At 37.1% G+C, this 26611-nt stretch overlaps 2 protein-coding genes and 1 non-coding gene across 5 annotated transcripts in view; 2 read left to right on the forward strand and 1 right to left on the reverse strand.

Annotated features, from left to right (window-relative positions):
• Positions 1 to 21054, forward strand: part of LOC123873324 (pyruvate carboxylase, mitochondrial) — a 32075-nt gene extending 11021 nt beyond the window's left edge. For 2 of the 3 annotated variants that reach the window (XM_045918128.1, XM_045918127.1), the window contains exons 3-24: positions 1071 to 1219; positions 2044 to 2184; positions 2573 to 2688; positions 3122 to 3216; positions 3838 to 4006; positions 4351 to 4457; positions 5297 to 5421; positions 5682 to 5891; positions 6721 to 6811; positions 7180 to 7315; positions 7784 to 7966; positions 11074 to 11124; positions 12123 to 12372; positions 13070 to 13217; positions 13771 to 14030; positions 14608 to 14822; positions 15606 to 15816; positions 16761 to 16967; positions 17229 to 17337; positions 17810 to 17935; positions 18382 to 18543; positions 19368 to 21054. In XM_045918128.1, the coding sequence (XP_045774084.1) occupies positions 1071 to 1219; positions 2044 to 2184; positions 2573 to 2688; positions 3122 to 3216; positions 3838 to 4006; positions 4351 to 4457; positions 5297 to 5421; positions 5682 to 5891; positions 6721 to 6811; positions 7180 to 7315; positions 7784 to 7966; positions 11074 to 11124; positions 12123 to 12372; positions 13070 to 13217; positions 13771 to 14030; positions 14608 to 14822; positions 15606 to 15816; positions 16761 to 16967; positions 17229 to 17337; positions 17810 to 17935; positions 18382 to 18543; positions 19368 to 19616 (3510 nt within the window). In that variant the 3' untranslated portion in view covers positions 19617 to 21054. The remainder of the gene's footprint in view (positions 1 to 1070; positions 1220 to 2043; positions 2185 to 2572; positions 2689 to 3121; positions 3217 to 3837; positions 4007 to 4350; positions 4458 to 5296; positions 5422 to 5681; positions 5892 to 6720; positions 6812 to 7179; positions 7316 to 7783; positions 7967 to 11073; positions 11125 to 12122; positions 12373 to 13069; positions 13218 to 13770; positions 14031 to 14607; positions 14823 to 15605; positions 15817 to 16760; positions 16968 to 17228; positions 17338 to 17809; positions 17936 to 18381; positions 18544 to 19367) is intronic. The other variant, XM_045918129.1, reaches the window with a different exon arrangement.
• LOC123873325 overlaps positions 278 to 26611 on the reverse strand; it is a 36500-nt gene continuing 10166 nt past the window's right edge. The window contains exons 6-7 of the mRNA XM_045918130.1: positions 3792 to 3800; positions 278 to 305 (exon numbers count right to left, since the gene is read on the reverse strand). The gene's annotated coding sequence lies outside the window, so the exon portion shown is untranslated. The remainder of the gene's footprint in view (positions 306 to 3791; positions 3801 to 26611) is intronic.
• Positions 3721 to 3835, forward strand: LOC123873475. The gene has a single exon (XR_006797695.1). It is a non-coding gene; the product is annotated as a small nucleolar RNA U3 (small nucleolar RNA).

Raw genomic sequence — 26611 nt, forward strand, 5'->3', positions numbered from 1 at the left:
CAAAAATAAAACTTACAGCAAAAGAAAAAGACAAGAAAACTTGTTTGAAATTCTCATGGGTGATCTTTTGTTTCATCTCAAAGAGTCAAGACTCGAAATTGGTTTTTGTGTTGGTATCAATGGATTGTTGTTAAAATGTAATATTCTTTTGTAGGTTTTAGGTTTGACCTGATTTAGGTTTTTGAAAGTCCCATGGGATCTCTTTGACTTTCCAGGATAAAAAAGCCTAGTTTTATCCCTTTACCAAAATTTCGTCAAAATCGATCGCGAAAAGCTAACAGGCACACTTCCTCATTTATAATATTCACCATCATCATCATCATCAGCCTGTGGATGTGGACATAGGCCTTCCCTAAAGAGCGCCACCGCACCCGGTCCTCAGTCTTCCTCATCCAGCCACTTCCCGCCAGCCGCTTCATCGGTCATTTATAATATTTATTACTTAGTATGAATGCTTGCTATCGCTGAAAACATCATGAAAATGTGTGAACGCAGATTTTGATAAAATTAGTTAAGTATAGGAATAAGATTGTAATTATTGTATTTTACTCTTATTGCAGCGCGAATGAAAATAATCTTACGGAATAAGTGGCAATATGGGGGATTAAGTAGGTATATCGTATAACGTTAGCATTATCAGGTTAATGACATTCATTTGTACTTTGAAAGACGTTTAGAGGAGAACAATATTGCATGAATAAAATAGCGGTTTTACTTATTATTTACCCCATATTCAGGAGGTACCTACATATATACCTACTTAGTTTATATTTTATTTTATTACTCCTTATTTAGAGTGAGATCTATAAAGCGAACTTTGACACTTTGCTTAGACTTAAGACAGAGTTAAAATGATGTAGTTGTATATTTCTCACATTAATCTGTCTTGTTCTTATGTCTGAGTAAAGTAGGTACTTTGACTTTGCTTAGACTTAAGACATTGTTAAAGTGAGACAGCGTTATACCGCTGGCATAAATCTGTCTCGTGCGCTCCATAGATTTCAGCCTTAGAGTGTACCTATAGTTCCATCAACATCATCAACCTTACACGTTTATATCGTTTTCCCCAGGACTCAAAAACCGTAGACTACAAACCAATCAGAAGTGTCTTGGTCGCCAACAGGGGAGAGATCGCCATCAGAGTGTTCCGAGCATGCACGGAGCTCGGCATCCGATCCGTCGCTATATACAGCGAGCAGGATCGTCTTCAGATGCATAGGTATATAATCACACTAATATTATAAAGGCGAAAGTTTGTATGTGTGTGTGTATATGTTTGTTACTCCTTCACGCAAAAACAACTGGACGGATTTGGCTGAAATAAATTTGAAATGGAGATAGATAATATCTTGGATTAGCACATAGGCTACTTTTTATCTCGGAAAACCAAAGAGTTCCCAAGGGATTTTGAAAAACGGGCTCCACGCGGGCGAAGTCGCGGGCATCGGCTAGTGTTTTGATATTTCGGAACATACAGGTTGTAACCAGAACGCTAGCAAAAAATTAACGTTATTAATATACTACCTTAACACAATCCAATGCCTTTAAGAAATAAATTGCCTTAAGTTTTAGTAATTTTCTATTTTGTATACAAACTCGCAATGTATAGCGTGCAAAATTCGAGTCAATGCCCAACCTACGACGCGGCAACGTTCGTTGACCTCTAGCGACAGTCAGGTGTTTTATTTGCAATATAGGTATTGTGACCGTTTATAAGTAGAGGTTTTTCTTCGCTTTTTTGTGGTATCTTATCAGTAATCATCAGTGCTGTCACCTGTCTTCGTTTTTGCTAGCGTTCTGGTTACATCCTGTATATGCTGTGATTTAGGTCCTACGGCGCGAACCTATTTTGCAAAAGATAATATAGTGCTCAAGTTTGTACGTTAACGAATGCACTCTCTATTCTCATAGTTTTGAACTCTAACACACACTTTTATTATTTGCGTAGTGATTTGTGTTTATATTTGTGTGTTGTGTGCTTTGTGTGGCAATCAAAAAATTATTTACCTGTTTTGTTAAAAAAAATGTGATAATATTTTCCAGACAAAAAGCCGACGAGTCATACTTAGTCGGCAAAGGCTTGCCTCCAGTAGAAGCGTACTTAAGCATTCCAGAGATCATCAGAGTAGCCAAAGAAAATGACGTGGATGCGGTGCATCCCGGATATGGATTGCTATCTGAGAGGTATATTTTTGTTTAATCTTAGGGCCCTCCAATATTGCGGTCGGAGTCTTTGTCATTAAGAAATTATGATTTTCGACAAATTTGTCCATGCATAGATTGACCATTTACCTTAAGTTATAATATTTTTACAATATACATAATACTGTCGGTCTTTATGGCCAATCCTTGGTCAAACTATGCTTTGTTGCGTTTTATCGCGGAATTCACAACTTTAGTGCAGGACTCAAGGAAGAGTCCTTGATATAGAGGTATATTCAATCATTGTAAACTTTATACAGACTAATCCCACTTCTGATCTCATGATTGAACCTCTTCCCATTCTGAGAGGAGACCCATGCTCAGTAGTGAGCTGGCGATGGGATGGTGATGATGAATCGTGTGTTTTCAGATCGGACTTCGCGGAAGCAGTAATTAAAGCCGGACTTCGGTTTATCGGACCCTCGCCACTTGTAGTCCAGCAGATGGGTGACAAAGTCGCTGCGAGAAAAGCCGCGATTGAAGCCAGTAGGTGGCAGTTTTTTACAAGATCCATTAAAATGGCATTGGATCCAGTTAATTGATTGTCTCAGCTTGCTAATTAGCATATATTTTGTCCCCATTTCTTTTCGCTTTAGTTCCTTCTAACTGACAATCTAGTTTCTCATCGCAAGCTGTGATAATCACTAAGTGTGTCTAATAGCAATAATATTTATTTCATTTTGTGTAGTTTATTTAAGAGTACTGTAACCTGCTGATTTACAATACGCCATTTAAAAAAAAAACAGAACCAGACATGCGCGCTCTACCTAAGGTTGCATCATCTCCTACTGTTTGGTATGATTGCAATCAAGCGCAAGCTTATAAAAAATGTCCAATAAATTTCAATTTACTTACTTGATTTTGAATAGTACATAACTACCGAAAATCGATTAATTAATTTACATATACTTAATTTCAGAGGTGCCTATAGTAGCGGGTACGGATGGACCGATAACGACTAAGGAGGAAGCTCTGCAGTTCTGTAAACAACACGGCCTTCCTGTTATATTCAAGGTAAAATATTGCTATATTTATTTAATAGGGAAAATCACATAAGGACCCAGCAAGTTTGCTGTGGTTTTGAAAATCCAGTGGGAACTTTTTATTTGACGGAATAAGAAGTGATCTAAGTCCGTGTCAGGAGTCTGACGAGACTCCGATGCACATAATCTGCTATTGCCTCGCTCTAATGTATAAACATAGTATCCATCTAGGGAAACACATCGTAGACCCTAAAGAAGCTACTCTAATTCCAGTCAGGAAAGTGCTGGCCGTCACAAGTATTGGCACGGAACTCTAAAATTGGTGGCGATCTATGGATCGGAGACTGTCGAAATAATACAGAGCGTCCAAGGACCTGCATAGTCCCAAAGAAGTAGAAGAATAATATGGAGACTCTATTTTGATTTTCAGCATGCAAGCTATCTCTGTACCAAATTTTGTCTAAATGGGTTCAAGGGATATGCTTTGAAAATGTAATAGACAAACACATTTGTATTTTTAATATTAGTATTTATTAAGACCTTATTTCATAGGATCATTTCTATAGTAAGTTCTTCACAAGATACACAAATGTAGAGCCCAATATTAGTATGGATGAGTAAATTAACTGTTTCCTGTCTTTTTGACTTACAGGCCGCGTACGGCGGCGGTGGTCGAGGAATGAGGGTAGTAAAAGAAATGAGTGAAGTGGCATCCTCCTTCGAAAGAGCGTCTTCAGAAGCGCTCGGCGCTTTCGGCAATGGCTCCATGTTTATTGAAAGATTCATCGAAAGGCCGAGACATATCGAGGTTCAGTTGCTTGGTAAGTACCTTTAAACTCGATAGAATTATTTTACTATGATTTTTTGACTATTGAATCCTTTAAAGCCATAAAATTAGGCTTTAAACCAAAAACAACTAAAACAGTAGGAAAAGGAACATTTTTTTGAGATATTTATTGCATTTGAGGGTATAACGCGTTCCGAAAAACGAAGAAATCACAATGAAGCGACGCTAATACATAATTGTGTCCCTCTCACACGCTACAGAGGTACAATTGTGTAACTGAGATAAAATTATTAACGCGGTTCTTTTCGATTCTTTTATTGGCATGTGTATCACCTTTGGTTTTGTGTATTAATCACATCCTACCGTATTAAATTTTAGGTGACAAAGCTGGAAACGTAGTACATCTATATGAAAGAGATTGTTCTGTGCAAAGGCGTCACCAAAAAGTTGTTGAAATCGCTCCAGCCCCACGACTTGACCCCGAGGTAATGGTTACTGTTCTCTTGAATACACACACCTCTATTTAGAGTCAATGTGTTTCATCTTAGATCTTCTCTAGAATCTGATTAGAACGCATGCAAGCAACTATCTTTTTTTCTCTCTCTCGTCTGGCTTTACACTGATTAGCCAATGTCAAGTTTGTAGTCATTTACAAGTTAGGGAAACTATATGTATAAGTATGGACGTCGTCCGTGCCGGCGCCGGCCACTTCCAACAAAAAAAAAAACACTCCGAAAAAGCACAGAACGCGCGCCAGCAGACGCCAACACAGACGAAGTCCAGCAACTATCTTGGCATCGCATCAAAATATTTAAAAGTTATGATATTCACAAAATTGAACTTGATTTGTACAAATAATTTGATGCCTACCCAAAAAAAGCCATACTTTATTTATTTACTCAATTTTTAAGCAAAAAACTTCAATTTCGTCAGCCTCACGTAAAGATTTATAGGTTTTAGCAGCGTTTAGCAGATGGCTCTTTGTGTTTTGTTTATACTGGTCAGTAAGTTATGTTTGTGAACAATTAAAAAAAATAAGAAATTATCTTTAGAGTACTCTCAACTGGCAGTTGGCACTACCTAATACACATTTTTTATGCCTCCTTAATGCACAATATGTCATACATGTACAATGTTTTTTGCAAATAAATAAATTCATTTCATTTACAAATAATATTATCTGCAGACGCTAACTAATACTGAATCGCGCAAAAGTAACATTAGTTCACTTTCTATTAATATGTTATTCATTTTTAACCGACTTCAAAAAAAAGGAGGAGGTTCTCAATTCGTCGGAATCTTTTATATGTTATATTATTTACAGATCCGTAAAAAGATGACAGACTGTGCAGTTCACTTGGCCAGACACGTGGGCTATGAGAATGCCGGTACAGTGGAATTCTTGTTGGACGACAAAGGCAATTTCTACTTCATTGAAGTCAATGCCAGGTTTGTACTTTGTATCACTAATATCTATTATTTGAATTATTTTTTGGATTAAATTTTGTGTGTGCGGGCACGCACGCAGCGTCTGTGTGTGCGTGTTAAAATGCATGTGAGCTAACGAGTGAGATGCGTACGAGTGTGCGTGTGAGCGTGCGTACGTGCGTGTGTATTGTAAGCATGCGAGCGTATACATACCTGTATGTGATTACGATTAAATTATCTATTCGTGCTGTACCATAAAAGACTTCTTTTATTTCCTGCAGGTTACAAGTAGAACACACAATCACAGAAGAGGTAACCGGCATAGATCTCGTGCAATCACAGATCAGGGTCGCGGAAGGCATGACCTTACCCGAGATGGGTCTGACGCAGGACAAGATCAAGACGCAAGGTTACGCCATCCAGTGCCGCGTCACGACTGAAGACCCCGCCAACAACTTCCAACCCAGCACCGGCAGGATTGAGGTGTTTAGGTAAGATGTCCTTAACTTCCTTAAAAACTTTAGCGCCAGGCATAACATAATAGTTGACAATTCCATGATAGAATGATGCTAAACGTGTTTTATGACATTTCACGTGAAACTATTCAAAACTATCTATTTATTTATCATTGTATTAGTTAATAATATGTTTTTTTGTAAACTTGTGGTGAATGTTGTGTTCACTTGTAAATAGCGACTATATTTAGTAAGTAAGCTTAGACTAAGTACTTAAGACACCTTCCAGCCGGTGGAAACACGAGTGAGGTAAGTTAATAAGACACTGCATACTTCAATTAACTCTAAACCTCTGGTACTTTTTTCGCGAAGAATCAAGCACATTCATTCAAAAATGTCCCGCCTACTACTATCAACGCTTTTTGGAGACTCGAACATAGATCTCGTACCGTCATAGATCAGGGTCGCGTAAAGCATGACCTTATCTGAAATGGGTCTGCCACAGGACAGATTAGACTGGAGACCCCGCCAACAACTTCCAACCCAGCAGGATTGAGGTCTTTAGGTAAAATCTAGTGCTTAATTTCGTTAAAATCGGTTGTATGCGTATAGACAACCAGATACTGCATACTCCAATAAACTACTGAAGCCTTTGCGATAAATCAAACTCCATATAAGGAAAAAAGCACTGGTTACTTTCCACAGATTTCAGCCACTGAAGGTGTAAAACCTAAGGTGCTCTTACATTTTTAGAAGCACTCAATATAGCATCTCCCAAAACTGTATGTTTTTGGGATGCAGCGTTGTCTTACATTTATTGCCCAATTTTGCATTATGAAACTATGACATCTTTTTTTTTTATTAGATCGGGCGAAGGCATGGGTATTCGATTGGACTCTGCATCAACGTACGCTGGCGCCATTATCTCACCGTATTACGATTCTCTGCTAGTCAAAGTAAGTTGATATGATTAAATATTCTATGTACATACCATAAACAATATCACTATTTTTGGAAATTCCACCCTTTCACCGATTTTTTTAGTCAGCCCGCAAGTTAACCCTTGACTGCAATCTCACCTGGTGGTAAGTGATGATGCAGTCTAAGATGGAAGCGGGATAACCCATACCCTTTTGGTTTCTACAAGGCATCGTACCGGCAACACTAAATCGCTTGGCAGCACGGCTTTGCCGGTAGGGCGGTAACTAGCCACGGCCGAAGCCTCCCACGAAACCAAAACTTCCGCTCGAGTGAAGCTGGGTGTAGATTAACATAATTTGCCAGTTTGTTTTACCACCATTGTATTTTTTGTGATGTGTTGTAGGTAATCTCCCACGCACAAGACTTGGCGGCATCGGCCGCTAAAATGAACCGAGCGCTCCGCGAATTCCGCATCCGCGGCGTCAAGACCAACATCCCCTTCCTCCTCAACGTGCTAGAGAACCAGAAGTTTTTGAATGGTACCATAAAATATTTATAAAATTAATTAAATTCGTGCATTAAAAAAAAAATTGAGTGCATGTCAGCATAATGTACAAGGTCGGTTTCCATAGCGATGTTATATAGTTACTAAAATCTTTAACGGTCTAGGTGGTAAACAAAAATTTTTTTATACTTTTTTTTTTCTTAAAATTTAAATGGTTTCCATAACAGGTTGCTATACCTGTGGTCAACTTTACGGGGTTGGACAACAAGGTTGCTAAGATAATAATAATTAATCATTGCCATCATTAGTACATTAAAAAAGAAAATTCCTGATTTTTTCACTTACTCATCAAATCCTAGGACCTAGAAAGCTGAATTTTTGAACAAAGATTCTTTTTACAATGCAAACAAGGAATTTTTCGAATTATGGGACAGGGGATAAGAACGATTTGGAAGCTGTGGGTGATCTCTAGTATTTGATATCCTCAATGTTTCTACTCCAGGAGCCGTAGACACATACTTCATCGACGAGCATCCTCAACTGTTCATGTTCAAAGCGTCACAAAACCGCGCACAAAAGATCATCAGCTACTTGGGCCAAGTATTGGTCAACGGACCGGCAACGCCCTTGGCCACGAATATACCGCCTTCGGATGTGAAGCCTTACATCCCTTCAGTGCCGTTGGGTGAGTGACCAAATATTTGTATAGATTGGTGTATTAGACCAACCCTGATATTGATCTTTTGAGTGACCCGTTTTAGCTTGTGAAGTAGTAAAATTAATCATTAATTTGAGGAATCAAATTGAAACTATAGCCTTAGTAGTAGTATAATTTTTATTATTTTTGATGTATTTTTTTTGTGCTACCAAACAAAAGAATTCAAGACTAAACCAAAGGTTACTTAGATTCATTTTACTCTACTATTTGTGGTAATTCAGTTGTAGAGTCAGCAACAAAACTAGGTTTGCACCCGTCTATAGTAGCTTACACTGGCAGGTGCAAGCCTATAGCTTTGTCGCTGTTTGTATACAATCTCTAAAGTAAAAAGTCTAAAAGCAATGCTACGTCTCTCTCTGCGGAGAACTTTATGAAAGGGATAGCAGAAATATGTTTAGTCATGTTTGGTTTAGTTTATAACTGAATTAGTCTCATTATCTATAGCGAAAACTTTGTGTATCTGAGGGACTAACACCCATATTCTAAGTCGCAACCTCGAAAGCTCCTCGACTTCAACTCACTCGAGGGAGCCTCAAGGTATGACTCGAACGAACCTCGAAATTGGTATTCTTAGTTGTGAGGGTAAGGAAATAATGAGGTTCCTCGAATGAGTGTGAGTCGAGGCAAAACGTCATGAATTTCGTCATCATTTGGAGGAATATTTCGTTTTTGAACGAAATTTTGCTTGCCTTTTATTTTCAGGGGTCAACATACATTTATACCGTAATAACCTGTTGCATTTTCTGTCCTTTACTATACCTACTTTGTTTCGCTTACTCATTTGGACGCACTGGCCAATCAATCATGTTTCTTTGCCGCGTTCGTTCGTTTGATTCACATTTTGAGTGACCTAGGTCCCATATCAAAATAAGGTATCTCTAATGAGCGTGCTGCCCAGCCAACAAGTTATGTGTCATCGCCACGTTTGTTCGTTTCACTTTTTGTGAGGTACATCAACGTCCCAAAACAATACCTTCACACATAAATCTGACGTGCTTGCTGCCCAGCCAACAAGTTGCGTTTCATCACCGCGTTCGTTCGTTTCACTTTCTGTGAGTTAGATCTCCTGCCCACAGCCCAACCAATAATATGCGTTGCATTACCGGGTTCATTCGGAGAAAACCCGTGCTCTGTAGTGAGCCGGCGACACTGGGTCTCATGATGATATTTAAAACACCTCATTTAATCAAAATACATAACAAATAAAATGCACTTTGTTCCGGTTAACATACATAAAACATCCTCAAGGTAGATCGCGATCAACCTTACGTTTCACTCAACTCAAACTCACTCGAATGAGGAAACTCTTTGAGTGGAGGCGAAAATTTATAACTCAGAATATAAAAACGCCTCAGTGAGGTTGAGTCGAGTCGAGGAAATCATGAGGTTACGACTTAGAATATGGGTGTAAATATAAAACACGATTTCTTAGGTTCATTTTTACAAAAATCATCAACGTTTCGATGTACATTACTTTTACCCTAATTTTTCTAAAAATACTGTTTGTTATTTCTTTTTAGTTTTTTGTTCTCAACAGAAATTCCAATAAGGTCATAAACCCAAAAATTACTTATTGAGTGCTAAAAAGAAGTCTAATGATTTAAAAAATGCATTTTGATGACTTTTTATTAACAAATATTGCATTTCTTATTCCAAATTAACACAGTATTTGCAGGACAGCAAATAAAATAATAACAGTGTTGCCAACACAGCCAAAAAATATAATAGCACAGTGTGACCAACACAGCAAATAAAATTTCTTACATGTTGAATGATTTTTTTTTCAGTCCGCTCGGGGCATGGTAGGTCCGAAAAGGATATATTAAAACCTACTGCTCTTTCTTTTACTTGCGACACCTCTACAGCTTTAAAAAGCTTTAATTACTATTTTTTCTATTAATTGCCGAAAAACACAGGCATAAAATCCAGAAAGCACAATCAAAGTCTTTCTTTGTCTTATTAATAAAAAATTACACACTGCTTGTATATAATGGTTTATATACTTCTCAGCATTGATGAATCTCTTAGATAATCTTATTCATAATAAAAACTTCCACAAAATTTCGCATGGATATTGAACAAATCCGTCTGCCATCCTTTTTTGTGTTTTTCCAAAGGTTATTTTCGCATGAAGAATGTAAACAAGATATAAACATTTTAGGAGCACGCGTTAGTCGACCAAATAAATCTATATTTGCAAATCATTGAATTTTTTTTGTTTTTAATGGTTTTCTTGATATAAGTACGTACGTACATCCAATGCGTACAATACATTGAACAAGTAGCCATGTATAAATAGTGTGTAATTTTTTATAAGGGCCTATGTGGGATGGTTTTCGCTTTCATTAATAAAAATCATCCTTCACTGCTGATTTCGAAAGTATAACAATGAAAAAAAAATTTTTTTGCGATTTTATTTAAAAAAAAATAGAAAAAAAAAAAAAAAACAACAAAACTACATGCTCACGTACCCGCAGTTACGTACCTACTACGTCGACATTATGGCTAATTCTCTTATACACAATCTCTTAACTAAGCTGAGATGAAAATTTATTGCTATCCCTTTCATAATGCTTCATACGAGAAAAAGTTTAGAGAGAAGATCTCCTGTTTAAAGATTGTGTTCAACAAAATTAGCCATTACGCGCTTGCTTCGCTCATAATATTAAAAAAAAAACATAAAAAAGTTGTGCTACATACCTATTTTTGGACGGTCCATTTAGACTTACATATATGTGCTCGTATAATTAATTGTCGATTAATTGTGTGAGTCTTTTCAACTAACACTTTGAAGGAACTCTTAAAATTGCTGTTTTTTGCGGACAAATGTAAAATAAAAAGTTATGCTACCTAATTACTGGACGGTCCATTTTGTCTTAGATCTGCTCGTACATATTAATTAAATGTCCATCAATTGTGTGCGTCTTTTCAACTAACACTTTGAAGGGACTATTATTTGCTGTTTATTCGCGGACAAGTGTTTTTCCGTGAATTCTCTGCTATTATATTGGGTGTGGCACTCCCATTAACATTTGCACTTACCATATTTTTTCACTAATCATATTATTTCACAGACCTTTCCCCTGAGGCCATTAAAAGACACGAAATGACAGGTGAAAATACAGGTAAGACGTTAGTTATTATTACGTAATTATCTGTACAATAATAAATGTTGCATGTATTGGGTTTTTCGTGATAAATAAAAAACAGCAGGACATTTCTGTACCTAATAAATAATGCTAGATTAAAGGTCTGAATTATAGCATTATACATATTTGTATACATGAATCTAAAACTTCTTCAAGGCGAAGTATAATTGGTTGTTCATAAAATCATAAACATTACATTATGTTTTGTTTGGTCCATGTAATTTTGAATTGTCAGTGTACTACAAAAATACTCGATGCAATACTTTATGCTCTATACTAACAAGTTAGTTAAAATTTTAGTCGAAGTGCGTTTTTATACGTACGTACGAATGTGCGTTCCATAATACAAAAAGTATTACGATCTCTAGCATGTATATTTTCTCTTTGTCACACTTCACCATCGTCAACCAATATACGTCCACTGCTGGACCTAAGTCTCTTTTAGGGACTTCCACGCGCTAGGGACTTGCGCTGCCTGAATCCACCGGCTCCCTGTGCCTCTTTTAATGTCGTCTGTCCCCTGGAGGTCCCTGGGAGGTTCTCCAACTGTGCGCTTTCCGGTGCGAGGTCGCCATTCTAGCACCTTGGGACCCCAACGTCTAGCGGTTTTTCGAAATATGTGCTCTACCCTGCCCACCACCACTTTAGCTTTGCAACCCGTTGAGCTATGTCGGTTACTCTGGTTCTCCCACGGATCTTCTGATTCCTGATTTAACAACATAGAGAAACTTCAAGCATCTCTTCTCTCAACTTAACTCTTTTCATACTTCGTTTAGAGTCGCTAAGCTTAGACACATATTATGTCATCACAGTCAATTAGCACTGTTCCAACTCGATGCGTGCTTTGATTGTTCAAATAAACTGAAATACTAGAAAAGTGAATAGAAACACTACCATTTAGTATATCCTAAAAAATTTAAACTATACCAATGTTCCCTAGGCATTTTCAACAGTTTATTGCATAATCCCAACAGCCGTCAAACCACCGAAAGGCTTCAAGGAGATCCTCACAGAAGGCGGTCCTGAAGCCTTCGCAAAAGCAGTACGACAGAACAAAGGGCTGTTACTCATGGACACAACATACAGGGATGCCCATCAGTCCCTGTTGGCGACCAGAGTCAGGACACATGACCTTTTGGGCGTCTCTCCTTACGTGGCACATAACTTCAGCAATCTATACGCTTTGGAGAATTGGGGTGGAGCTACATTCGACGTTGCGCTTAGGTAAGTCTCTCAAACTTCTATTTTTAGACAATTGCTCCCTGAAAATCTACTAAAACTTCAAAAGGACATAAAAAACTGTCTTCAGGTAAGCAGGTCCAGAAGTTATAAAAAAATCAAACAACAATTTTAAATATTAATAATTACCAAAAATTTAAAAGGACCTTACAAGAATACTTAGTAGACAAGGCGTACTACACCATTCAAGAATACGCCAATAGATATAAAGCATAATAAGTGTTACGTTTCTCTTTATTTTTATTTTTCTCTCCTTTGTTACAATAATAATTTCCAATTTCCATTTATTGTCATTCATGTTATCAATATAATTATGAAATATGTTGCCTATTGCACACCACTATAATGGTAAATACACTGTAACCTTAAACTCTTGTACCACCTATTGTAAAACGTGTATTTGCAATAAATTAATTATGATATGATATGATATGATATGATAATCTCAACAATTTAAAAATGCCACAACTTCTTTAGGGGCTTCAAGAGAATTTTCAAAATAAGGTATTCTCGATGTTAGCAGTCATCATAAAGGGCTTCTACTCACTTGGAAACAACGCGAAAATTCTTAAAAAAAGAAAATGGTGGATTGTGTGTGCGGGCTGAAAAAGATGCAGTGCAAACCGCACACAGAGTTTTTTTTGTTTTTTTTTTTTTTGAAATTGTATGTTTTTCTTTGAAGGTTCCTGCACGAATGTCCGTGGGAGAGGCTGGAGGATATGCGAAGACTGATCCCCAACATACCGTTCCAAATGCTACTACGCGGTGCCAATGCGGTCGGCTACACCAACTACCCCGACAACGTTGTCTACAAGTTCTGCGATATGGCGGTAACGTGTTTCTTATACCTGACCTAAATAAGAAACTGTCTAATCAGCCGTAAACGGCTTTTTAATTTAAATAATTATATGGTCACAAATGAAGTTATTCCATTAGTTTCCTAACTCCCATCGGCGGTTTTGCCACTAGATTACAACATGGGGTTATTCAAGGGGCAGACCAATAAATTCCTGAAAGACCGGCAACGCATCTCTGGTGCTGCAAATGTTCATGAGCGGCGGTGATCACTTAACATCAGGTGACCCGGCTGCTCGTTAGCTCACTATTCTTCATAAAAAAAGTTGGCGCTAAACCATTACCTTTAAGCCATAAATGTATGGAGGCTTTCAATATATTGCCTTAGGATTAAAAAACTTAAAATCGAAATTACTTCATTTTGAAGGGTCATTCAAGTCGGCGTCAGGGTATAATTTAATCTGTCAAAATTATTAAAGAAATGATCGAATCTTATATTTTCTTGACCGTCATTGAAGCGATCCCTCAAGGAAATCTGTTAAAATTACAACTTCAAGTAGGTCTTCAAAACTTTCTCTTCCTTTGTAGGTAAAATCCGGAATGGACATATTCCGAGTTTTCGATTCACTAAACTACCTACCGAACTTAATCATTGGCATGGACGCGGCGGGCAAAGCGGGCGGCGTGGTTGAAGCCGCCATTTCCTACACCGGAGACGTATCGGACCCGAACAAGAAGAAATACGACCTCAAGTACTATCTAAACCTTGCCGATGAGTTGGTGAAAGCCGGGACGCACGTGCTAGCTATTAAGGATATGGCTGGTCTGCTGAAGCCTCAGGCTGCCAAGTAAGTGGTTCACCATGAGGCTATAAACCCTATTGTTCTTTAATAATAATAGTTTATTTCAGACTTTCACTACTTGAAATCTTGTAAGACAGCCTAAACTGAAGACAGAAATCTTACGTGGTGACAAGGTTGTGTTGAATTCGAAAATGATTTTGGTTTTTAAAATAGACGTCGCATTTTTTATTTTTATGAAGAAATTGATGTGGGTGCCAATTACAAAAATCATGCCAATTTCAAATTAAAGATGGCCGTCGTAATTTTTTATAGAAATAGATATGGGTGTCATTTTTAAGAGTTTTTCGAGACGCTGGTTACCAAAATGATACCCATTTTGAAATCAAAGATAGAGCGTGGCTATTTTTTTAAATAGATATATGGGTGACTTCAAATGACTTGACTTAAAACGCTTGTTACAGCATAACCTTATGACTTTTAAATTAAATTAAATTAACTTAAATTCCGACGAGTTGAGAACCTCCTGCTCTCTTGAAGTCGGTTAAAAACACGCGGACACGACCCTCCGCCATCAAAATAGACCAAGAAGAAGAAGAATAAAGTTGTATAATACTTTTTTTAGGTTACTGATATCAGCGATCCGCGACAAGCATCCATCCATACCAATCCACGTCCATACGCACGACACGTCAGGCGCGGGCGTAGCTTCGATGCTGGCGTGCGCGGAGGCGGGCGCGGACGTGGTCGACGTTGCGGTGGACTCCATGTCTGGGATGACCAGCCAGCCCAGTATGGGAGCGTTGGTTGCTTCGCTGCAAGGCACGCCTCTGGATACCGGTGAGTAATCCACACACGCACACACGTACGCAGCATTGACATGCACACGCACACATGCATGCACATACACACACCAATATTTATCCATGCCTTTGCTGGCGTAGTTAAAGACATAACTAAAATGTAATAGGTACATAATATAATGAAAAAGCGTAATCCAGATTTTTCTTTTTCAATGTCTGCTTCAAACCGATACTAAACCGATAATAGATATTGAAATTTTGATGACGTCATATCTTTTTATTTCATTACAACATCAGTCTCCGTTCTCTTTAGCTTCAAATGTCCATAGAAATACATAAAACTGTAATTCAAAGAAAGGTTGCAACTTAAACCTCTTTATCATTACCAAAGCAGCAAAACGTTCAGAAGAAACAGTAGGTAAATATTTCGGGAGAGAAATTTAAATATTTACTTCATAATTTTTCTTCGCTGACGGCGGAAATATTATAATGATTTCAATTATTCACTTTCAAAGTATATCACACTAATCACACTATCACACTAATATCACACTAATATTATAAAGGCGAAAGTTTGTGTGTATGTAGGTATGTGTGTATGTGTGTGTGTATGTTTGTTACTCCTTCACGCAAAAACTACTGGACGGATTTGCCTGAAACTTAGAATGGAGATAAGATTATACGCTGGATTAGCACATAGGCTACTTTTTATCCCGGAAAATCATAGAGTTCCCACGGGATTTAAAAAAACTTACATCCACGCGAACGAAGTCGCGAGCATCAGCTAGTCATTATTAATGTTAAAACATTTGTTCTCCAGGAATTCCTCTACAAACAGTGTCAGAATATTCAGCGTACTGGGAACAAGCTCGCACATTATACGGTCCCTTCGAATGTACCGCCACTATGAAGTCTGGCAACGCTGACGTATACTTGAACGAGATCCCTGGAGGCCAATACACCAACTTGCAGTTCCAAGCCTTCTCATTGGGTCTGGGAAGCCAGTTTGAGGAAGTCAAGAAGGCATACAGGTGAGGAATTTCTAGACTATCTCTGGAATTTATAGGAGTTCTGGGAAGGAATCTAACCCAAGAATATCTCCACTATTCTTGTCCTAGGTTCTTCTACCATACTTAGGTTGAAATCTATCGAGCACAGCAGATCTAAGTCACAAGGACATTGCTTAGACATAAGTTTCAGTTAAAACGAGACAGATTTATGCCAGCCGTATAACGCTGTCTCGTTTTAACAGTGTCTTAAGACTGAGAAATGTCAAAGTACGCTCTATAAATCTCAGCCTTAGACATAGCCGTCCGTTGTACGGAACCCCCGCCATTATATTGTGATATCTGGAAGTTGTTAGTGATGAGGATTACGAGTTCCAACACAGATTGAAATCTAAAATTGAAAAAGAGTGTTCCACCAACTCCTCTAACATTATTTGTACCATACAAAACCTGAAGAACCTTGTATTCGGTACATCATTCCATCGTGTTATTTTTTTAACATTTTTGTATGATTAGTAAATAATACATTTAAGCTTATTTCGTGGTTTAACGATATTTTATATTATAAATTTTATAAATAACGGGTACATACTACAATTAATTTGTTTTGTCTAATGATTCGGGTGTTGGTGTGCCAAATAAGCTTTCTGTTGAAATTCTATTCAAATTAATGATCGTGTTGGCATGTATTCCCAGCTAACGTTCATAATTTTAACTAACCCATGGGAAACTCAATATAAATGAAGTTGTACTCTTTCCACTTATATAGACGAGTGCTTGCCAAGCCAGCAAACAAGAAAAGCAAGGTGCTGAATGTTGGTTTTACGCTTTTCCATTTACATCCCCATCTCAAATAAGTAGCTTCGTTTGAAAACATAAGGCACGTTACGCGGCATTTATTTTCGGCAAAACAGTTTTGCTCTGCTACGAATTTTGGTAAGAAACTGAACTCACTTCTTTTCTACCAGGGAAGCCAACCTCTTACTCGGAGACATAATCAAGGTGACCCCATCGTCCAAGGTGGTGGGAGACTTCGCCCAGTTCATGGTGCAGAACAAGCTTACAGCGGCCGACATCGAAGCCCGGGCCGAAGAACTGTCCTTCCCCAAGTCCGTTGTGGAGTTCTTCCAGGGCGCTATTGGCATACCTTATGGAGGATTCCCTGAACCTCTTCGGTAAGTGTTTTAGATATAGGATATTTTTAGGAATATTAGCCATACTAATATTCCTCTTTCCCCTCTTACTCTTGGAACCCCAACATCCATTGGTTGTTAGGATTCCGTACCTCAAAAGGAAAAACGGAACCCTTATAGGATCACTTTGATTATACGTCCTGCCCGTAGCATAGCCACTTTAGCTTCGCAATGCATTTTAATTGCTTGCAGTCACCATTGCGAATTTGAAAAAAAAACCGGTCTAAAGCTAGATTTTTTCAGATCAAAGATCCTGAAAGACATGCCGAGGATAGAAGGCCGGCCGGGACAGGAGTTACCGCCTCTTGACTTCGACAAGTTGAAGGCGGACCTTAAGGAACATTACCCTGAGGTAAGTGACACGTCATGATAAATCCAACATGGCCGACCATGTTGGTCATGACAAAGAAAAAACTAAGAAACAACAGTAGATTATGCAACATGGGGATAATGTAATGTCTTACGTCACGGGCACTTGGATAAATCCCAAGCGAACGAGGGATTTTAGAGTAACTCCCGAGCGTAGCGAGGATGTTACCGTGAGGGAGCCTCCGGGTAGAGGCTACATTTTATACGAAAAAAATTGATCTAACGGATGTCACATGAAAAAAGTGGGGGTCTCCAAAAATTTTTTTTAACTAATGTATCGAGTGGGCTGTCAAATGAAAGAGGAAAAAATTCTGAGTTCATAAATATAAATGTACTACAACATTAAAATATACCAAGCGACAGAAAAACAATTTTACTACAATATTTCAGCATTTATTAAGACGATCGCAGTCGGGTTTTAGTTTTCAACTTTAACTTGTAACCTTGAATGTTAGGTGACAGACCAAGACGTGATGTCGGCAGCGATGTACCCTCAAGTGGCGAACGATTTCTTCCGCATCCGGGACAAGTACGGCCCCGTCAAACATCTCGACACCAAGACCTTCCTTGTTGGACCCTCTGTAAGTTAACCATTATTTTTAGGGTTCCGTACTTCAAAAGGAAAAACGGAACCCTTATAGAATCACTTTGTCGTCCGACTGTCCGTTTGTCGTGTCTGTCAAGAAAACCTATAGGGTAGGTACTTCCCGTTACCTAGAATCATGAAAAAATAAGTATTTTCAATTTTCAAAGTAAGATAACTATACCAAGTGGCGTATCATATGAAAGGGATTTACCTGTACATCCTAAAACAGTTTTTTATTTATTTTTATGCGTAATAGTTTTTGATTTATCGTGCAACATGTCGGAAAAATTATCCGAGTACGAAACTCGCACATGGCTGGGTTTTTTTTGAAATTCTGTTTTGATTGATGGCTTATTATTTTCCATCCCACTTTTGTTGCGAAATTGCATTGCATAATAGATGTCTTTTATTCTAGTTTGCTTTGAAAATGTTATATTGTAGGTTGGTGGAACGATCGAAGTGAAGATCGAGCGAGGCAAGACGTTGGACATCAAAACCTTAGCCGTTTCTGAAGAGATGACTGCGGCCGGGGAGCGGGAGGTGTTCTTTGAGCTCAATGGACAACTGAGATCTGTGTTCGTTAGGGACGACCAAGCCAGCAAGGTAAGCCAAGAAACGTAAATTGTATAGTGAACTCTAGGTAAAGTCGGGTTCCTCGCCTCAACAAGGTGGCCATCGCTGAGATGACGGCTGGAGAGAAGTTATTTTTGTAGCACGGTGGACTACAAAGATTACCAAGTTACCAAGATACGTTGTGGAATCGTCTTAGCGGCAGGCCAAAGTCAATCGAAATAATAGAGGTAAAATTGTGGTTCCTTACCCAGTCATACTTCTTCTCAGGCAGAGTTGTTGGCTGATAGTTTTTATTAGGCTTAAGAGATCAAGGGTACCTACAAGTGCCATGGATTGAAACATAATGAAGACTTCTGTGGATTTTTACAATTTTCAGTGTTTATTAATTTTTAGGGAATGTCATAACTAGTAGTATTTTAATTTGCTTTGTCTTCGCTATCTTCGATACCAGCCGGGCTGGAACTAGGCTTCTGTTGAACCAAGATAGGAAGTGCGGCTCGATGGGAGAAAAATTGCTGTAAAGATTACTATAAAAGCCTTGACACTGAAAATGAAAAAAATAAAATAAATAAATAAATATACTTTTATTCTAAAATATTTATTTACATGGCCTTAAAGGTAAAGTACGGTAACAACTGCGTTAGTTACAAAACTGTGTTGCAGTTGTTAACGCCCACTTCCAGATTGACAAAATTAGGTACTAAAGAGAAGAAAAAAGAAAAATATAACAATGTCAAAAATCAATGCATATTTCCATGCATATGCATATAACCCTAAACACTTCGCGGAATGTGTATCTGCCTTTACGTCAAATGAACGGTTGGTCTATAATAAATTATTTCTTCTCGTTTCAGGAAATGAAGATCCATCCAAAAGCCATAAAAGGCGACAAGAACCAAGTAGGAGCACCCATGCCAGGTACAGTCCTGACCATCAAAGTTGCAGAAGGCGACCACGTGGACAAAGGACAAGCCATCGCTGTACTATCGGCCATGAAGATGGAGATGATAGTGCAGGCGCCACGAGCAGGCACTGTCAAGTCAGTGGCCGTCACCAACGGACAGAAACTCGAGGGCGACGATCTCATATGCACCATTGAATAGGTATACCACTGATGTTGCCTAGCTGCAGATAATTTACTGTGGTCTGGGGTGCTGGTCGACCAATCGGAGCGCATCTCAGCGTACAGTCAAAGGTCGTAAGTCGTTTAGCACCTTAATAATCATATTCGCGTGGCAAGGTTATGTACATGCGTTAGATATGTGCATAACCTTGCTACACAAATATGATTATAGAAAAAGGTCATAAATGCGACAGGTTTTTGATGGAATAGTTTCATTGAATTGCTACTCGAATTCTGAGGCTGACCGTACATATGGCATTTCAGATTGTGACAAACATTAGTTTGTCACAATCCGACGGTGGACGGTGGACGTTCCGATTTATGGGTCACTTCACACCATATCACGGTAAAGGCCGCAGCTTCAGTTGAGATTGTGAAGTATCAATACATAAAACGTCTTTAGGCAATATATAGCGAATTTCTCACTCACTGCGCTCGCGCATATTCCACGTTCGACTCACATTGATACTTCACCATCAAAAAACTAATTAGGAAGAGAATATTGTCACTTTCAACCACAGACTGGTATTTTTAAACATATTATAAAATAACTGTTTTAACTGTTACTGTTGATTTGTTACCTTTCGAAACTCTCTTTCATTGTAACTCTCGTTCTTGTTTCTTACAATCGATTTTTATCTGTAATATTTATGGATGTTTTTAATTATTTAGTTAGTTAAGGGTAGCTTTCATTATGACGTTGTTATAAATTTTATTTAAGTGCCAGCTTTGGTATGTCAAAGTTGCCGAGCGTGTAAGGCCCTCAAGTATACCATCCAATTTGTATGACGATTAAAGTCTTGATTATACAAACTTGATCAGGTGGTTATAGGTATACAGTCAAGGGCCGTAAGTATAGAATGTAGGTATAATCAAAATATGTATATTTTTTATAATTTGGATCGATGAGGGTGCGAAAATTGTTCAATTATACAAGCAAAAATGCTGTGATATATCACCATGGATTAGTGCCTATAAAGGTTAAGCGCGCATTTAAATCAGTCTCATGCAAATAAAGTGTAATTTATCAATTTTATTCTTCTACTATGTATATTTTTACTTAAATAACTTCATCACATCATAGCCGGCCCACTACTGAGGACAAGTCTTCTCTAGGAATGAAAAAGGTTTGGGCTATAATATTATAGTCCGCCACGCTGGCCCAGTGCGGATTGACATACTTCACACACCTTTGAGAAGGTTACGGAGAACTCTCAGGCGTGCAGGTTTCCTCACAATGTTTTCGTTCACTGTTAGAGCAAACGATATTTGATTGCTTATAAAAACGCACTAACCGAAAACCACTAATTAACCACTAGATATTGACACTAAGTAACTTTATTGCACAACAAGTGTAAATTAAAAACTTATAACACCCCCGACAAGTGAAGGTTACAGTAACTAGAAAAGAGCTGAAAACTTTCAAACGGCTGAACCGATTTTCTTGAATTATAGCGAAGAACACTCTCAATCAAGCCCACCCTTCAAACAAAAAAAAACTAAATTAAAACCGGTTCATTAGTTTAGGAGCTACGATGCCACAGACAGATACATAGAAACACAGATACACGCGTCAAACTTATAACACCCCTCTTTTTGTGTCGGGGGTTAAAAAGGGTCAATTTTACAGACAATATATAAATTATATTTTTTTTAACATAGAAATGATAGTAATAGATAACATTATTGTGATTTATTGTTTGAAACATTTAAATGCGCGGTTATCTAAATCGCTTATATACTTAATGCATCACAAGTGCACAGTACAAAAGACGGATAATGTATAAGTGTAATTTATATTATGTCGATTATATTATTATTATAAAGATATTAAAAATATGTCTAAAAATATGTATGTACTATGTAGTTACCTAAGTTAAAAATAGTAGATATATCCATTCATTAATCCATCCAAAATGGCGGCATTAATCAATGTCTCTCACTTACACACTGTAGGTATGTATAGTGTGTGAGTAAGACGGAATTATTAGCGACGCTTCGTTTCGATTAGCTTCTTTGACACGGATATACATCACAAAAGAATGTTCTGTTTGCAAGAGCTTATAAAATGTCGATTTCAAAGGTTGATTCTATTAATGCAATGATAAATTCTGTCCTTATTTATATCTTGCCTAATGAAAATGTATTCTACAAAGTTCAAATCTTAAACGCACAAAAAAAATAGTTCCTACAGTACCTTTACATAATATACAATAACGATTTATCCTTTAATCTAAGAGGTATTATAAAATCAACCTTAAAAATCAACAAAATGTTTAAAAGACATGCAAATATATCTTGATTAATTTATTATGTTGGTGCTGATTCTGTTGACCACAATAGGTTTATCTGACATAGTGTGCATTCCTTTCATAATATTCCTGTTAGAAAAGAATGACGTTACTTTTAGACCCGCTGAGCTCTACTAATTTACAAGTACGCTGGAATTGCTATTGCCGATTGAAGAAAGCCTGCCTGATAGCAGCAGCAGCTGAACGTCATGTACTTGGAACTAAATGAGACATCTATCAACATGTCCATTTTAATTTACAGTACACTCGGTGGTGTGTTTTGAATCGACACAAAAAAATAGTGTCATTTTTGCACACCTCTTCCAGCGCACTTGTATAAGTCCATTACAGTGTGAAGACATGCTAATGTAGTTTTTTGTGTGCAACTGAATTAGCACCACTATGCAGTTAAAAGACATTTTTGTATAATTGTTTTACCTAAACCTAGTTTTATAGGCTTAGTACTTTAATAATTGGATTTTTTTAGTATGATTTGTTTATTTAAATAAAATATCTCATTCACATTATCAAGGTATGAAATACTTTGTATCATTTTGTGCTTCCAATGAATAATAATTTAAATAGTAGGTATGTCAGTCTTATTTGTTATTTTTTTGCAAATTTATACTTTTAATAGCAATATATGATTTTAAAATGGTTATTTTTGTTTTATTTATTAATTACCTACTAGATGACATCCGAAACTAAGCGAGTGTGGATTTAGGTACCGTGGGACGTTTTAATTTTGCGAAACTAAAAGTAGACTATCTATGTCCGTCTCCAGAATGCAAGCTGTCTGTATCTTTCGTCAAAATTGGTTAAACGGATAGGTCCTCGTAGCAGACTACTACATTTTCATATGGAAGTTGGAACTGATGGTCTACATCCTTAGGGTGCGTTTCCACTGAAGCGGAGCAGAACGGAGATAGTTGGTGGACTGATGCAAAATTACAAGATGAGCAGCTCACGTTATTGTTAGATGACGTGACAAATTTTTATCACCGCTCAACTTTCTGATTGATCGAATACATCTCCGCCCCGCTTCATTTCAGTGGAAGCTCACCCTAAGAAATGTTAAAAACTCGTAACCTCCTAAGACAACATAAAAGATGTATCTATGCAGATACTTTTAAAGATTGAATTGTGCTTTATTCGTTGAGCAAAGGAACTTTGTAAATATAAAGTTGTAAGTTGTATGTCAATTTACGAAAAGGGTTTAATTAATAATAAAAAAGAGACAAATAGTTATAAATTTATATTTCTCATTGATCATAATCTATACAAAATTCAATTTCTACTTTAACATTAGATACAACAATATAATTTCAAAAAAAAATATTCTAAAAAGAATAGAAGTGTTAGGATGCCTGTCGAGTGAAGCGGAGATAAGCTAACATTTTAAAGGCTGTGTTTCCACTTAAGTGGCGACGTGTCGTTCAGGTATAGACTAATCAAATAACACGTGATATGTGATAAAATTATTATTATTATCACAATCTTTCAACAATGTCATTGCAAGTCTCTGCTTCGGTCGTAAGGTTTCCATACTTAGGATGTCTGTCAACTGAACTGGAGATAGTTACTAGCGTGTAGTCCCGTTGTACCTGTTAGCCGTGTCCCTGTTAATGGCAGCGGTAATTGAGTAAAATTAAAAACACATGCCAATCTCTGTACCCGTTTAAAGAAGACAATTAGGCTGAGATCTATAGAGTGCCCTTTGACTTTGCTAAGACTTGAGACACTGTTAAAACGAGACAGCGGTATAACCGCTGGTATAAATCTACCTCGTAACTCGTTTGAACTAAAACTTAAGTTGAAACTAAGTCAAAGTTCGCTCTAAAAACTTCAACAACTAGTCAACTCTTACGAAAAATTAACAAATAAGCTTCCGGACGGCAAAAAGTGTTCGCGAAAATATCAGCTCAACCACGATTGGGCGCATATATTTGTAATTAAAAGTTTTACGAAAGTTCAAGCTCTTTACGTGCGAACTTTTTTTTCTGCTATAACGGCACTGTTTTGCTAGATTTTGTATATGCGACATATATTTTCACAAAGGTGGCACGCTTCATCTAAAGATTGAAAAAACAGTTCACTATACTTCGCTCCGATTCAGTTGACAAGCACTCTTGAGCTCGGTATCCACGCAGTTAAATGTTCGCCGACCAAGCTTTATAAAGCACGACTTCGTTCGCGTGGATTTAGATTTTTTAAAATATCGCGGGAACTCTGATTTTTCCGGCATAAAAAGTAGTAACACATTTAACTATACCCATACAAAAAATCACGTCGACCCGTTGCTCCGTTGCGACGTGATTGTAGGACAAACCAACAAACTAGTATTTATAATATGGGTAGTGATGGCACTCATCCGAATTTGTCTGAATGAATTTTGAAACTTTGAGCATGTACCTATTTAATAAGTCCTAGCCAACAAGTTACTTAATAAAGATAGCTGCCTCCTTACAAAAAAAAACTTTAATAAACTACTGGACAGTAAAGCTCATCACATTTCAAAAAATAGTCTTAAAAGGAATATTAAGCGTCCATTTTCCTGCAATTAAAGATAATTTGTAATTTTGAGTGATTTCATTTTAATACAAAAACGATGTATAGAATTTAAATGTTATTTCAGCTCATATTATAGTCCAAAGTGATCATTCGATCATTGAATGGTTCAAAATCGGGTTGTCACAACACTTGGGTTACATAGACCCAAAATATAGATACATCAGGCGACAATAGTTATAAAAGTATCACAACAATTTATATGTGGAAATTTGTACACGGCATCTTTTAAGGTTATAAGAAACTATATTTCTGAAAAAATACCGGCTTTAATCGGGACCTTGGTCGGTGTATGGCCGACTAGTCCTAAGCTTCTTCGGGTTAACTATTCGGGCATACACCAAAAAATGTCACGTGTAACTAAAACCGGTATTTATTAGTAATGAGTACGAAGATTAAATTCTAAAAAAACTATATTTCGTTGTTACTCTTAAAACATACAAAATCTAGTACAATGTGCAAACTAGCATCTATTCAATATAACTATAAATTGTCATAAACGAATTAATACTAAAAATATAGACAGGACATTTCGGATATTCGTCAATATATTTAATTACTAAAGGATCAATTTTAACGTTGCATACATCACAAGAGTCACTAATGAAATACACACTGCATATACATATTAGTTATAAAGCTTCGGCCACACCTGCGCGTCATGAACGCGGGATACGGGACGCAATGCGGGAGCGTCCACGCGACGCGAATGTATAGTGCAAGTGTCGTGTACAAGGCGTCTTAATTATCGTGGGGTGCGACCGCCGCGCAGCTAACTTTCCCGCTTCGTAGTCACTTAAGTCACGCAGGTTTGGATGATGCTTAAAGCATACAATAACTTCGAAGTGGGAACGTCAGCAACGCGCTCCCGCATCACGCCCTGCGTCGCGCGTCTACTACGCGCAAGTGAGGCCATAGCTTTACTCATACATAAACGTGTAAAGGCCATGTATAACCAGTGTGCAAGCTTTTAGTATTAAGATTGCGACTATTTCTCCTTATTATCTACATATTATTATATTACATATAAGTAACATTTTTTTTATCATGTAATATATTTTTTATACACAAAGGTCATAAAATAAAATATTTATTTAACATAATTACTATTCAGTATAATAGTGGAGTAAATAAAGCCGTAAAATAGCCAATCTTAGGAAGTCCTCAGAAACAGCTCCGATTTTGATGATTTTTTTTTTAAATTCTTGTTTTTTATACATTATTTAAAATCAGAAACGTTTTGAAGCGGGGAAATAATTTTTTTATCCATATGTGCGATATTTATACACGAAGTCCAGAAAAACGCTACCTTCTCTTTGAAAAGTTGTAGAGGAGGTCAAATGCTACAAATGACCTCTTAACACTTATGGGTAAAAACCGCCCGTTTTTGAGTTATTGATCGTTTTCAGAAAAATACGTATTTATTTCTTTTAAAACTAATTTAAAAAAAAGTAAGGCATATTGCCGACTTTTTATTTAATTTCTAAGTACTAGACATCTCAATTAATAATTGTGAATACTAAAATAAAAATAATCTATGTAGGTTCCCCAGTTAGGGATCCAAGACTGTACCAGTTTCATAATTTCTATTGGGTTACTTTGCCAAAAATTCTATTTTTTTTTTTAAATTACAGAAATTTTTGGCCTGCAAATTATTTGCAAAGCTTTTACACATTCTCAGCTATCTAATAATGTACAAAACTTTAAAATAAGTTGAAAATTGGCTAAAAAAACGATAAAATAATAGCACACGGAAGAAATTTCTTAACGCTTAAATTTTAAACAAATCGTTTTTTCTTTGTTTAGAGGTAGTCTCTACTTAGAAAGAGGTAACAGTTTACTGTGAATATGTGATCTGGTCAAGTCTGATCATAAAATTGGCCACGGGATAGCTCAATTGATCGATAGGAACGATTTGTTTAAAATTTAAGCGTTAAGAAATTTCTCCCTTGTGCTATTATTTTATCATTTTTTTAGCTAATTTTCAACTTATTTTAAAGTTTTGTACATCATTAGATAGCTGAAAAAGTGTAGAAGCTTTGTAAATAATTTGCAGGCCAAAAATTTCTGTAACTTAAAAAAAAAAAAAAAGCGTTTTTGGCAAAGTAGCCCAATA

Source organism: Maniola jurtina, chromosome 16, assembly GCF_905333055.1.
Source record: "Maniola jurtina chromosome 16, ilManJurt1.1, whole genome shotgun sequence".
Taxonomy (NCBI): Eukaryota; Metazoa; Arthropoda; class Insecta; order Lepidoptera; family Nymphalidae; genus Maniola; species Maniola jurtina.